General features: G+C 39.3%; 2 protein-coding genes across 3 annotated transcripts in view; one reads left to right on the forward strand and one right to left on the reverse strand.

Annotated features, from left to right (window-relative positions):
- ano10a (anoctamin 10a) overlaps positions 1 to 1,460 on the forward strand; it is a 61,286-nt gene extending 59,826 nt beyond the window's left edge. Inside the window, exon 14 of the mRNA XM_067449205.1 lies at positions 846 to 1,460. Within this exon, the coding sequence (XP_067305306.1) occupies positions 846 to 872 (27 nt within the window). The 3' untranslated portion in view covers positions 873 to 1,460. The remainder of the gene's footprint in view (positions 1 to 845) is intronic.
- A 2,038-nt stretch (positions 1,461 to 3,498) lies between these two features.
- Positions 3,499 to 15,292, reverse strand: part of snrka (SNF related kinase a) — a 77,440-nt gene continuing 65,646 nt past the window's right edge. For both annotated transcript variants that reach the window (XM_067449208.1, XM_067449207.1), the window contains exons 5-6: positions 13,737 to 13,871; positions 3,499 to 7,044 (exon numbers count right to left, since the gene is read on the reverse strand). In XM_067449208.1, the coding sequence (XP_067305309.1) occupies positions 5,721 to 7,044; positions 13,737 to 13,871 (1,459 nt within the window). In that variant the 3' untranslated portion in view covers positions 3,499 to 5,720. The remainder of the gene's footprint in view (positions 7,045 to 13,736; positions 13,872 to 15,292) is intronic.

Below are 15,292 nucleotides of genomic sequence, written 5' to 3' on the forward strand. Positions count from 1 at the left end.
GTGCAGTTTCCTCAGAGGAGACCAGATCTTGGACTCACTGAACCTACATAAGCACAGCGTCAGCAGCTCTGGCCCTATTGATCTCTCTTTTGGATTGAAAAGTTAATTGCACCTAACACTTTTTCACTGAGAATGTAATTTGCTCTGGTTTGCTGCAGGCAGTGAAATTAATTGATTAAATGAAACCATAGTCCTGGAGGTGTGTATGCTGCAGAGAGAGCTGGTATGGGTAGACGGGTTCATTTAAATCGTCTTTTTAAGAAGATTTAGTAGCTTTCTGTAATGTCCTTTATTGTTAAAAAGCTTTTAATATAGTCCCATAGCAGCATCCCTGCTTCTCTCTGTCAACGAAAACCCAGCATGACTCATTTGAAGCGCAGTCCTGCCTGAGGCTGTATGTATGCTGAACTAAGATCAGCTTTTGCCTTTTATGTCCCAACATACGACTTGTTTAGACGAGGGTGAACTGATGCTAAATCAGCCTAAATCAGTTCTCTCACATTATGAAACCTGAAAGATTATGAATATAAGCCAGGGTTATTTGTGTGAAATCTCTCAGTAGAGATTATATGGATAAAAGGTGAAATTCCCCAGATTTGTACATCATATTCTGAGACTTTTTTGTGCACAAACATCCTAGATATTATTTTCATCCCCTGCACTCTTAAAAAATAAAGGTTCCAGAACTGGGTTTTCACAGCGATGCCATGTGTGATGAACATTTAAAAAAAATCTAAAAAAACTTTCTTTTGTGGAATGGAAAGGTGTAATCTCTTTACATTTATTTTATATTGGTCTGGTTTCCAAATAAGTTTTAACATTAATTTTTAAATTTGTCTTTTCAGAAAATACTGGAAGTTGCGGAGACCTGAAATACACGGAATAACTGACATGTGACAACAACACAACGGAAATACTCAAGGTGTACTCATGCTGTAAACTAGTATTATATATTTCAGTTCATCTAAATAAGCACTCCTTTATTAACAAAATGGTTTATTGAATATGACAGGGTTTTTATTATATTTTCCAGGCATTGCAGTTGCACGCATTGTATTATGATTAACTGTCAATAAAAGAGTTACTGATATGAGACCGCTGGAAATGGGAATCCAAATAATGTATGATGGGGTCAAATGACCAGTTTTATTTGGTTGGTTAGTTAGTCATTTCTATTTGATTTGAATGTTTGAGTCTGTAAAAAAACAAAAAAACAAAAAAAAAACAAACAAACATCAGGATGGATCGAATTTTCATTGTCTCCGAGTTCTACCAAAGATAAAGCAGTGCCTTTATACATCACTATCACGTTTACTTTACCTGTTATGGCTTTTGTTTACAGAGTCAGGGTTTACTTAACCCTGTACTGTGCTTGAAATACACATATTCAATATTCTCTGCCTGAAAATAAACATTTTAAATATTGAGATATGTTCTTCGTCCTTGACGCATTCCTTTAGAGCTTTGGGTGAGATGTTTGCGTTTAGATGTCCTCACTCTTCAGTCGGTCATAAACCCAACAGCGGCCTTACCAAAAACACTAGCATATTGTGGGAATTCCAATTTGTGTCGCTTATCCTTTTAACGTTAATGGCATTTCAGCACATCATTTTATGATTCGAGGTCCATATTCAGGTTACGCAGGTCATTCTGAAAAAGGTTTAGTATGTTTAACAGCTGTTGCAGTGTATTAGCTGCATGATGTTGTCTTGCTATTTTCCTAAAATGCTGATACTTGCCATTACAGAGCTTTATTTTTATTTATTTATTTTACTTAACTTTCATTCAGTCCTTGACAGGCACACAAAAAACACACAAAAGCATAAAATGTAGGGCCCACATCTGCATATTGATATATGCTAATTTCAGTTGTTTAATCAAAAAAAGTTTGATTCAACTGATTTTGGATATGACATTTTCATAAATTATTAAAAAATACAAATGTATTCCTGGATTATTAATTTTTCACACGTGCTTAATGTGCATATGTACACTATATTGCCAAAAGTTTTGGGATGTCTGCCTTTGCAGGCACATGAATTTTATTGACATCCCACTCTAAATCAGTAGGGGTTTAATATGGAGTTGTCCCATCCTTTGCAGCTATACCAGCTTCAACTCTTCTGGGAAGGATTTCCACAAGATTTAGGAGTGTGTTTATCTGATTTTTTTTTATACCATTCTTCAAGAAGCGCATTTGTTAGGTCAGGCTCTGATGTTGGACGAGAATGCCTGGCTCGCAGTCTCCGCTTTAATTCATCCCACTGGTGTTCCATCGGGTTGAGGTCAGCACTCTCTACAGGCCAGGCAAGTTCCTCCACACCAAATTCTTCACTTGGAAGAGTGACAAAAGCCTTGTTACCACTGTGCAGGCTGGTGGTGATGGTGTAATGGTGTGGGGGAGGTTTTCGTGGCACACTTTAGGACCCTCAGTGCCAATTGGGCATCTTTTAATATGCCACAGCCTACCTAAGCATTGTTTCGGATCATGTCCATCCCTTTATGACCACCATGTACCCGTCCTCTGAATGCTACTTCCAGCAGGATAATGCACCATGTCATAAAGTTCAAATTATTTCTAATTGCTTTCTTGAACATGACAATGAGTTCACTGTACTAAAATGACCCCCACAGTCACCAGATCTCAACCCAATAGAGCATCTTTGGAATGTGGTGGAACGGGAGCTTCATGCCCTGGATGTGCATCCCACAAATCTCCATCAACTGTAAGATGCTATCCTATCAATATGGGCCAACATTTCTAAAGAATGCTTTCAGCTCCTTGTTGAATCAATTCCACATAGAATTAAGGCAGTTCTGAAGGCGAAAGGGGGTCAAACACTGTATTGTATAACTGCATATATCTATCTATATATGTGTGAAATTGTTTTTGGAAAAAAAAAACTGCCATTTATCATCTTGTCTTGATTGTGACTATTTCAGAAATTTATTTAAAAAAGACAAGGTTTTGGGAGCCAAATAGCTGAGCACTGACGGCAGTGACTTGCCAACTTATCACTCAGTCTAATTAAGGAAAAGCTTGTCACACTTTCTGAGACTGATGCAGTTTCAGCTGTTTCCAGTGAGCAGCAATGACACTATGCAGAACATGTCTTTGTATTGTCAGTAGAGCACCCTGCGAGCACACAGTGTGTGTTTGACCATTAAGCTGATGCTGGACATGCACTTGGTTGAGAAGTCTGTACTTGAGACACCCCTGAAAAGCTCTTGGTTATTGGAAACTCCTTGGCAGCACAAGCAGGCAGTAAATTAGCAGCAAATACCTTTCAGCAGCATGGGCTTGTTGGCAGCGGTGCTCTTCTTTCCACAGTGTTCAGTGAAACTGAAGCAAAACCTTTGCTATTGTGCAGAATGCCCTCAGATAAATATCTTAAATCATTTTACTCTCACAATGTGACATATTTCAGTGTAAAACAAGATATGAGAAAAACCTAGGGCCCTGTCCACCCCCCACAAAAAAGGACAAAAGAGTCCATGTTTAAAGACAACATATTTCACATTTAATTTTGGACATCACCATAGCTATATGTAACTTTTAAGGACAAGTTTCAGCAACAGAACATTTATTCATTTTGCTTCTTTAAAGTTGTTTTTTTTCTCTTTTTTTTTCTTTCAACGTCAGTACATGGTTTGGTCCTGTAACATTTTGTGGTGGTTCTTTTCCTCTGAATGAACGGGGATCAATAATGTCAAACGCACAACACATGCACATGTCGTTTAGCTGTTTACATAAGGGTAGGACAAAGTCAGAGACTGACATTATGCATATAGCACTGTTTTCTTTTCAACCTCCCTTGCTCTGTTTTTGACACTCATATCTAATAAGGCTATATAACAGCTATGAACATGAAGTCCAACACTGCATTTCTATGTGTAGAGCACCATATTTACACCAATATTTACAGACTTTATTTTTTTTAAACAAAAAGACAAAACAAATAGAAATACTTAAGATAAATTTGGGTCAAGTGAGCCATTTGAAGGATGTTAAGGTTTGAAATATAAAAACAAAAAGTTATATTTACATATAGCTGCAACTTATAGCTTAGCTTATTGCAAATGCCCTTTAAATCTCACAACCTTTTCTCTTTCACACTCTTTTCTACACCATAGGCTGGTCAGCCAATGGCCAGCTCTTGAGCCACATTTCCTGAAAGAGTGGCCATCCACTGAATAGATGACATACCTTTTAATTATCTGTTATCAGGTGGCCAGATGACAAAAAGCCCCATTTTATTACAACTAGAAGCCAGTTTAAGGCTCACATCCAAAACAGCATTTTAAAACAGCAGTCCTTTCAAAAAAATAAACTTTAAAAAAAAATATATGTACATACTTATAAACAGCCCCTAAGGCCAGTCAGTTCTGAGACTGGTATTTACAGTAACTCAAAGCTGAATGGTAAAAAACCAACAGGGTTGAAAGATCAGAATCTGCAACCGAAAATGATTTCTTAAGCCAAAGAGTCCTTAATAATAAAATCATTTCTACATTGTAATGATGATATTGAAAAAGAGGGGTACTGGCTCAACGGTTCTCCTTAAAATATTCAGCGCAACACAAGATGAACACTGTCGCCGTCTGCGAGTTTGATTTCGCTCTGGCAGAAACAGCATTGCAAAGGCTAATTATCCCCGTTGTGATTTGTATGGTGTTCGGAGTATCCTAATTGTAGACTCTATTTATACCGTAGTGCAACTTTCATTTTATAATTTGATAAAAACTAGGATGCACACATTAATGTGTGGGTGTATCCACAGTGCTGTCTGGGATGCAAATTTGGCAAACGTTATTACTTAAGAGGGCATTTTGAGCGTATGAATTGCACTTAAATCCCAAATGATCCCTCAAATATACACAAAAAAAAGAAAAGAAAACGTATGTGGTGTGACGTAAATCACGAACATTGTGAACGTGTCAAACTAACCCAAACAAAATCATGAGATTTATCCATTAAGAACTTCCCTTATTGCAACTGATTGTCACTAACCTCAAAAACTGTCATACTGAACATTTCTAAATGGTGACGTGGAAACGAAAAATGATGGGGAAGGAACAAAAAACGTGCTCATTTAATTTAAGACTCGTCAGACAGCACTATGAATTAAAACCATTTGTTATTTACTCTCACTATTGCTTTTACCATCTCATTACAATCATATTGGGGCTTACATTTACAAATGTTATGGCATTTATACGTTGAGCTTCTTTAAGTGCTTGCTTTATGAATCGCCATGTTCTGCTCTATCATACTGTTGGTCTTAATTTAAATACCTCACTTTATTAAAGGTCATTTTATTTATACATACAGTTTCCACAACTCTTGATTGACTGGGTGGTGTTAGAACCATGGAATTCAAATTAAGAACGTTTCATTTCAAGGGCTATAAAAGCAAACTAAACAGGGTTTAAAAACAAATATCGAGCTCTATTAAAGTCTAACTGGGCAAAACAAATAAAGACACACGGAAAAGGAAAGGATAGCAGTGTGCACTTCATTAAAAACAAATGGGTCCAAGAGAAGAAACTTAATAAATAAGTTGTGAGAATGATTAAGACAACATAGAAGGCAGGTTTAAAGGTCAAGTTGGGATCAAGAGAGGTCTTATACAGCTACTGTTGGAGAACTCAAGTCATCGTATGCTACAAATGTGGCAATTGGAACAATCCACTCTGAGAACCAGCTGTGTGCTGTGCCATCATATGACCTGACAGCAGCTGGCCTGCGCTGAAGCACAGAGCAGCCCATCCCTAGGGCTTCGCTGGATGTTCACGGAGATGGTCTTTTCACACAGAGGTAGCTGGAGAACATTATTTTTCAAGTTCAGATTGTTCTCCTTGACCAGGCCAAGTTCATTTAACATGACTGCTGTTTGGTCTTGATAATGCTCCATTGCCCCAACGCCACCATTCAAGGCAGGGTTGATCACTTTGTCTAGACTGTTGTTGGAGCCAATGCACATCTTCCAGGAGGACTTCTCCTGGACTTTAACGCTGGACAGGCTCTGAGGATCAAGGATAAACCGTCCACCACCACCTCCTCCAGAGCTGCGATGCTGAAACTGAGAACTTAAGCACAGACTCATGAGTTTTAGACTTTCCACCAGTTCCCCCGCACTCCGAGCTGCGCTACGTGTTGAGCCAGATGAAGCATGGTTGTTGTTGCTACGCGAGCAGCTGGAAGGGCCTCCCTGTCCTTTTGTACTCCCACCACCTCCACTGCTCCCTCCTGAACTACCACCGTTTCCACCTCCTGGAGGGCTGCCCTTGTCTGGTCCTGAGTTACCTTCCCCAGGTGGTTTGCTCTGGCCTCCGCTACTACCGCCCCCATTACCCCCAGAGTTTCCAGGTGGACCCTCACTACTGTCCCTGCGGTTCCTGCTGTAGGTGAACCCTGCGTCTTTGTCTAGCCGTCGGCGATGGCTCTCTGAATCGTCATCGCTGGTCTCGGAGCTAGAGCAGCTTGAACCTCGGCCCTGACTTTTGCGGCGGTGGTAGCGCTTCTGGGCCGTACCAGGAGATGTCATGTTCATCTTCAAACGGCTGAGCTTGGGCGGAAGACTCTCATCCATGTCAAAGTCATCATCTGACTCGCCTTCCTCCTCGAAGATCTGATTGAGAACTGGGGCACTTTTTCGAGACGTAAGTCGGTTGGTGATGGACGGTGGTTTGCGGCGCAATACCACCTGGTTCGACATCGGTGAAGGCTCTTCCTCCTCCTCCTCATCTTCCTCCACTCGAAAGAGGCAAGTCCGTTGCTTGGCTGAAGCGGACGCAAGAGAGGCCATGACCCCAGGCTTAAGGGGATTTGGGGGCAGAGTAGCAAGTGCAGCAGAGCTGCTGGAGGCTTCGCTGATCTCCTCTCTGCGGCTCACTTCCAGAAGACCTTTATTGCGGTGACCATTTAGCAGGTTCTCTGTACTGCGAGCCGGAGACTGTGGACCCCCAGCATGAGAGATGGACGAAGAGGCTAAGCTGTCCTCGATATCCTGATGCATGTCGATTTTGGTTGGCCATGACTGCCTGCAAAAAAGAAAAGAACACAGTCCCTGTTATAAATAACCTTGGTTTAAATTGAGTAGTCTCCCTTAAAGTAAAAAAAAAAAAAAAACAGAACAAGGTTGTAACTAAAAGCAGTATAATATTAAGTACAGGTTGACATTGCCAAAAACAACTTTGGTAACACTGTGCGGTAAGGGTACATGAATTCATGCATTAATTAATGAATGACTTATGCATTACTACATGCTTTAATATCTCATGAATCATCAGGAACTAACAGGAATTCAAAGTCTTTCATTCATGAATTCATGGATGAACAACGTCTTAATTAAAACATTAACTAAGGTGAGTAAATCATCATACATTACGGTTTATTACACATGATCATGATGTTTTCTATGTTTAAAAATTGGTCTAATTCATGTATGTAAGACTACTTTCGAAACGAGAATTTATGCATGTATGAATGTATTTATGTAATTTGTGTATATTTGACCTACTATGATGTAATGCTGTTGTTGTAGTTGCAATGTAACATTTTAGAATGGACCCCAGGAAGACAAGCTGATTGCATAGACTTTCAAGCTATGGGATCCATTAAAATAAACAAATACATAAAAATAAGACTATTAATGTTTTATTCTATTAATCGGGAGGAGCACATTCAGACAATTAACCTAATTCATTTGCTTTACTCTAGTTGTGTAATGTAAGTTTGAACTTGTGAATTATTAAAGGAATATTCAAAAATCAACGTTACCTTAGGCACAGGCAAGACCAGTATATAAATTAATACGATTAACCAAAGTTTTTTATTAATCATTATAACATGTTCATGTCTTTTTCATAGTAGCCTGCAGGTAAATGGTCAGACCCCCATACTGGCCACAGGCTCAGCACATAGCACATGAATTATGTTGACATTATAATACAGTAGTCGTCATTAACTAAGCATTAGCTTTTCAAGACTTATGTACATATCCATGTCATTTCACAATGCCATCATTAATAACACATCATTGTTTCAAAGGACCATGTCACCACTTTAGTTGAGGGGCCACAAACATGATGAAGTCATGAGAAATTAATGCTTAGTTAATGATGACTACTGTATTATAATGGCAACATAATTCATGTGATATGTGCTGAGCCTGTGGCCAGTTTAGGGGTCTGACCATTTACCTGCAGGCTACTATGAAGAAGACCTGAACATGCTTAACTCAGATGAATAAAAAAACTTGAGTTAATCACATGAATTTATATAACGTTACTGGTCTAGCCTGTGCATGCATAAGGTTACGTTGATTTTTGAATATTCCTTTAATAATTCACAAGGTCTCACTTACATTACACAACTAGAGTAAAGCAAATTAATTAGGTTAATTGTCTGAATGTGCTCCTCCCGATAAATATAATAAAACATAATTAAAAGTAGTCTTACATGCATGAATTAGATCAATGTTTTTTTGTGAACACTGAAAACATCATGATCATGTGTAATAAACCGTAATGTATGATGATTTACTCACCTTTGTTAATGTTTTAATTAGTGTGTTGTTCATCCATGAAGTCATGAATGACTTTGAATTCCTGTTAGTTCTTGATGATTCATGAGATATTAAAGCATGTAGTAATGCATAAGTCATGCATTAATTAATGCATGATATCATGATAATTCATGTACCCTTACCGCAAAGTGTTACCACAACTTTTACACACAACCCAACCCAAACACAACCCAAATTTGAATGAGTTATTGACAAAAAAGCCAGACTTAATTTTTGTGCCAAACACTCAAGCAAGACAAAAAATATTCAGATTATGTCTTTTATTATATCCATACCTTCCTGTTGGAGTAGCATTGACACACTACTGTATGTGCACTTATGCAAGTCGCTGTGGAAAGATACTTTGCTACTGTGCTTCTTTAAAGGGGGGGTGAAATGCTGTTTCATGCACACTGATCTTTTTACACTGTTAAAGACTTGGAATCCCATACTAAACATAGACAAAGTTTCAAAAGTTAAGGTGGACATTTGATGGGAGTATTTCTTTGTCAAAAATACTACTTCCGGTTAGTCATAAGTTTCGGCAAGTTTTTTGAGATCATGCGTCCCCTTTGACGTTAATGGGGGCGGAATTTCCTTGTATGGGCCTTACGGACAATTCTACCGGAAGCGCGTGAGAGAGAGAGAGAGAGGGAGAGAGCGAAAGTAACAGGCTACGCCCATCAAAGCGCTGGCTTGTAGGATGCGCTGGACAGGTGATGTGCACATAACAATGTCACCAAAAAAGTGCGTTTTTGGTTGCCAGACCAAGACAGTCCTGCACAGATTCCCCAAAAACCCCGCGTTAAGGCAACAGTGGATGGAATTTGCTTTTCCGGATCAGCAACTGAGTTGCGCGAATGTTTATATCTGTTCGCTGCATTTCGGTGCCGACTGTTTCATAAACAAGGCCCAGCTCGACACAGGATTTTCCAATCGCCTAATGCTGAATGATGGAGCAGTCCCAACGTTAGAACCGCAGGCGGTGAGTGAGACTGCTTCAAATGTCTGTGTTTCTGCCTATGCTCATCAAGTAGCCCAAACATGATCACGTATAGTTAGTTGATCAATGGAGCATGTGATGTGTAGTGCGTGTACATTTGTTTAGCTGGCCACTATATGTGTAACTTTATGTTTGTGTATTGTAAAAGCACTCCAAACAACAATACACAAAGAGGGGGGAAATATGTTGAACTAAATAAGCACGCTTCTTCATTCAAATGCGCTACTATTCCGTGTCTTTCTATGTAAACACTAGTAAACCTGCCGTGCAAAACCAGTCCGCTTACTGTCTACACAAACCACGCGTAAACACACACACACGTGCACAACTGCACTTCCCACGTGTACACCTTCAAAGACAAAAATACGACGATATAATTCAAGTATAAATATGTAAATAACACAAGCCGCTAAGCATATTATATAGTTAGTGTATATCGTACCACATAGAGACGTCCTGCTCTAGTCGTTTTTGCTGCTGCTCCTGTTCAACTGCAGCCTCTGGGTCTGATTCCGGATCATAGATGTATGGCTGTATCTGATTAAAAGCCATATTTTTATTTTGAATAAAGTTTTTTTCCCGCTGTTAGGGATGACACAGCTTTACGACGCACTCGACTCAACACAATAGCAGCAGCGTGCACACGTCATTATTTAGCTCCGCTCACACGACACGCCCCCACCCGCTCTGCTTTTTTCGGAAAGACTCGGAACAGCGCATCTTTCTTATATAATTATAAAAAAAATAAAGACTTTTCGGAGATATGCAGGATGCAATGCTACTCTATAGGTACTCAAGATTGACATGACACTGACTGAAACTGAGTGTTTCACCCCCCCTTTAAGCGTTTGAAACTAAATGAAACAGTGGAACAGGGATCCACAATGTCCTCCCTGGTTTTTCATAAACCACATTAAAACTCCATAGACTTTATGCTGGTATAATGACAAACCTAACAATGCAAACACAAATGCAGCAAATGCCTTAATTAAAGAAATGTTTAAAAGCACATTTCTGCCCAGAGAGCACAGTAAAGAAAATCAACAAGGATGTTATTAATAAGTGGATGTAGACCAAGATTTATGAAACTATAACCCCATTTCCACCGCAGGAACTTTACCCAAGAACTAGGGACTTTGGGGTGGTACTCTGTGTGTTTCCACTGCAGGCACAAGGGTCTAAATAAAGTTCTGGGTAAAAATGTAGCTTGCCACAAAAATCCCCGCTTGCGAGGGACTTGGGCGCTGAACATGCTGATTGGTTGAGTTCGTGTAGCATTTTATTTCAACCACCATTTTTAAAAGCCTGCATCAACAGGTCTGGGAAAAAAGCCCAACTTGGGACAAATTGTTCTAGGTAATTTCAACGGAAATGTGGCTTGTAGCTGTGTTTGCATGCCTGATGAGAAATTATTTTAAACATTTCCATATTTGTTCATCATCAAGAAAATGATCACATCATTTCTTCAATGGCCCATAAGGCTGTTTCAAATGATGCTGTCAGTCTGTGCATATGGAAATTCCTGCTTAACATCAAGAGTCAACCTTGTACAGTGAAACAACGTTCCAGTCAGAATTTATACTCTACTACTCTATATTCTCCACCAGGATGAGGAATTACAATTCTGAGTACATACAGCCTATAAACTCTTTCTGTCTACCAAGGGCACACTGATGAACGAGAGCACTGCAATCGTGATCTGGGTAACCAATGGATACAACAGAATTATATGATTCTGGGAAGAATCTGGGAGGCTTGGTTTGCTTCTCCATTATGTTGATATTTCTATGTAGATTTAGCTTGGATGCCAGCCGAACTTAGCCCCGCCTACAATTTTTTTAGGTCGGGCAGTTCGGTCTGGCCTTGCTCCATAGAGGAGTAATTATCCCCGAACAGAAACTGTTCGGACCAATGAAATCATCAGGGCGGGCTTTAGACGATGATGGACAGATGATCAACAGTAACGTAATCTTCACGTCATCACAGGGGCTTGGATTATATTTACTCGAATCCTAAACGGAGAGCTTGTTTGTATATGCATTCACCTTCACAATTTCTCTCAAAAATGATGATCATGTTGGGTAAGTACTCTGTGTATCAATAAATTAAGTTATTTTTTTACAACACCGGCAAAGATTGCGTATTCCAGCCTGATTCCAGCGCGTGTGCAGACAGGGTTGCCAAGTTTTTACAACAAAACCTGAGGACTTCTCTCTTCCCCTCTCTGACATCTTCCTCTCTTACTTCTTTCCCACACCACATCCTCTCATTTCTTCCACTCTCTGCCACTTTCAAAAAGCATCCGCAGCCTCACTGCTTTTCTAGGTCAGTCCAAACCAATTTCAGCCTCATCTTTTAAACACATTTGTCACCCGGTGCAGCACTCGCAGGATGTGCTGGCTGTCCACACACAGCGCAGAGAACAGACAGGGATACTGACATCCAGCAGAACTGACCTCTCACAACCTCTTATAGTGAATCCTGTTCCTCTCTGAGCACAGGCACCTACACCCAGAAGCCAACAAACTTGCAGTTAGCCTGCCTGGGTACATCATGACATGGTCAATTTTAGGGGTTAAATGGATCGTAGTTGATCCGTGATCCGTACGGACTAGGCCCTAATGGTTCGGCACGCACGTGAATCGCTGACTAATTGCAAGTTTAACGGCCACAGAGTGAAAGGTTATCATTAGCACGTGATTTGTCTAGCTAGTTTACACATTCAATATATTTTAAACCATTTAAGCCACACACCAAAAGCAAGCACACACACACACAGAGAGAGGCATGTTTTAGATGGTGCGCACTCTTAATTGATTTCTCGTCTGCTTCTTCATGCACTTGGATGGACATGCACAGAAAAAGTTGTCAAAATTCATGTCTCGTGAAGTATTCTCATACACACAGTTGGTTATGTCTTAAAGGTTTAGTTCACCCAAAAATGAAAATTCTGTCATTAATTATTCACCCTCATGCCATTCTAGACCCGTAAGACCTTCAGAACACAAATGAAGATATTTTTGTTGAAATCTGATGGCTCAGACAGGCCATGCAATGTCATTTCCTCTCTCTAGACCCATAAAAGGCACTAAAGACGTCGTTAAAAAGCTCATCTCACTACAGTGTGATTTTATGAAGCGACGAGAATAGTTTTTGTGCGCAAAAAAACAACTAAATAACGACTTGTATAGTGATGGGCTTATTTCAAAACACTGCTTTCCTGAAGCTTCGGAGCGTAATAAATCAGCGTATCGAGTCACGTGATTTCAGCAGCTGGTTGATTTGACACGCAATCTGAATCATGAATCGATACGCTGATTCATAACCGTTCAAATCTTTGTTTTGAAATCGGCCCATCACTATATAAGTCGTTATTTTGTTGTTTTTTTGCACACAAAAACTATTCTCGTCGCTTCATAAATGATTGTAGAGCCACTGTAGTGAGATGGGCTTTGTAACGACATATTTAGTGCCTTTTATGGGTCTTGAGAGAGGAAATGACATTGGTGTCAATGAAAGCTTTTCTGAGCCATCGGATTTCAACTAAAATATCTTCATTTGTGTTCCGAAGATGAACGGAGGTCTTACGGGTGTCGAACGACATTATGGTAAGTAATTATAGACAGAATTTTCATTTTTGGGCGTACTAACCCTTTAAGCGAACATGGAGAGTTGAGAGAAAAAAATAGTATCATTATATTGGATCCATGTGTCAGGTCTTAAAGTGACAGTAGCCAATAAAAACTTGCTGTTGTGTGTTATTGATGTTAATCAAACAACAAAACACAGCTTTAGCAAAGATTCATCTATAATAAATATATACAGTGATCAGTTTTTTTTAATGTAATTATTACACTTTGGAAATGAGTACTACAGTTAGACTTTCTTTGTAACTTTGTTAGAGCGTATGCATTTATCGTTTATAATCAGCGTATTTGTTCATTTTACTGGGGTTCTCTTGCCTTTATTAATATTTTTATTGTATTAGTTAGGCTAGTAGATGTTGCTGCGGTATCGAGTGAGTAATAAATGGAAAGCAAAGTTGAGCTGTTGTACCAAAACTAAGAAACTGTGGAGGATATAGTCTGTAACTAAGTAGCATTGTCCTGACAAAACATGTATAAATAACTGACAGCAGAGATGGAGTAACCCCTATGAAGTACCTGAATTGGGCCTTGATGTTACTGGGGCTGGAAGAACGAGGTTGCACCTCCTTCTCCTGCTTTTCCCTCAAGATCCGTTCAGCCAACAAGAAGTAAGTAGCAGTGATGTGGTTGTACTTGTTTGTCTCCAGGGCTCTGGAGGCAGAGCAAAGAGAATGGACAAGTGAGGAGGAGATACAGACAGTGTGAGAGAGAGAAACACCAGTTTAGACAAAGCAATTTGACATGTCAGTAACTCGTAAAACTCCACGGCTCTAACAGCTAGAGACCCATGCGGCTTCTATCGGTTCAAAAGGCCTTGTATAGTGGCCTACATTTTAAACACCGGAGACTAAAATAAATATGAAGAATCCCAGATAGCGCTGTCCCAATACAAATGGGACATGCTGCATCCAGCTTTTCAAGATGGTGAGTCTGGGCATGTTAGCAGAGATTACACCGCTTCTCCGGGGATTACATACCACCAATTAAACAAATGAGTTTGAATCATGCAGCGACAATCTTTTGGCAAGGCTCGAGTCCACGTCGTGTCTCAGTTCAAATCTTATGTTTAAATGCTCTGAGCGTTTAACAAGTGCCACTTATGTTTTGATCAAACTTATATTTTGTGTGTCTGTTAAACAAGAACATTTTGGGGAAGGACGAATGACTCGTACATGGGATTGTAATGCAATCATTCAGCACACATTCTCTTTAAAACATGCTTTACGGCCGATTGACTGCAGTTTCTCATAGTGGGGTTCCCCAGCTGCCAGGGAGTAGGATGACATAAAGGAAAGATTGATGGGTGCAGCAGGAGTCTTTTGCAACTATGTTCGTTTCATGCTCCACTGACACTGGGATGAACTTCTTGTTCAACACTTGGTGGTTGAACAACAAAATGGTACCCTAATAATAAAACCATGTACTTTTGCAATAGCTTAGAAAGCACAACAATGTGAAACATTGATAGTCATTTTAAGATTAGATTACAATTACTGTAACAGCAAGGTTCCTCAAATCCAGCCCAGTTTATCTCACAACCTGATTAAACTCACTTACCTGTAATTTCCTAAGCTATGCAGGGAAGTTAATACAAATTAATAAAAATGTGTGATATACATACAAAAAATTAATAAAAATGTGTGATATACATACAAAAAATTTATAAAAATGTATGATATTCATTAATGATTCCTCAATTAAATTTGAGTACTGGATAAATAAATCAAAATCTTGATTGCAATTTACCAGTGTCAAGAATACCGAAAGTGACGCACGCATTCCACGGACGAGAATCCATGAACCGCATTATTAGACCATTTCGTAAGGCTGCATGATGTATTAAAGGGATACTTCACTGCTTTTTCATATTAAACTATGTTATTCCTTTAACTAAAATTGATACTAGGCATGTGCCGATATCAATTTTTCATGTTGCGATTAATTGCGAAGCTTTTATCACGGTATACGATATTACGATATTGAAATAAGTTGCAAAAAAAAGTGTTGTCATAGCATAACAGCTTTAAGAACTATTTTTGTAATAACAAAAATAACTGAATGTTTAAACACAA

The sequence above is a fragment of the Pseudorasbora parva genome, chromosome 7 (assembly GCF_024679245.1).
Source record: "Pseudorasbora parva isolate DD20220531a chromosome 7, ASM2467924v1, whole genome shotgun sequence".
NCBI classification, from domain to species: Eukaryota; Metazoa; Chordata; class Actinopteri; order Cypriniformes; family Gobionidae; genus Pseudorasbora; species Pseudorasbora parva.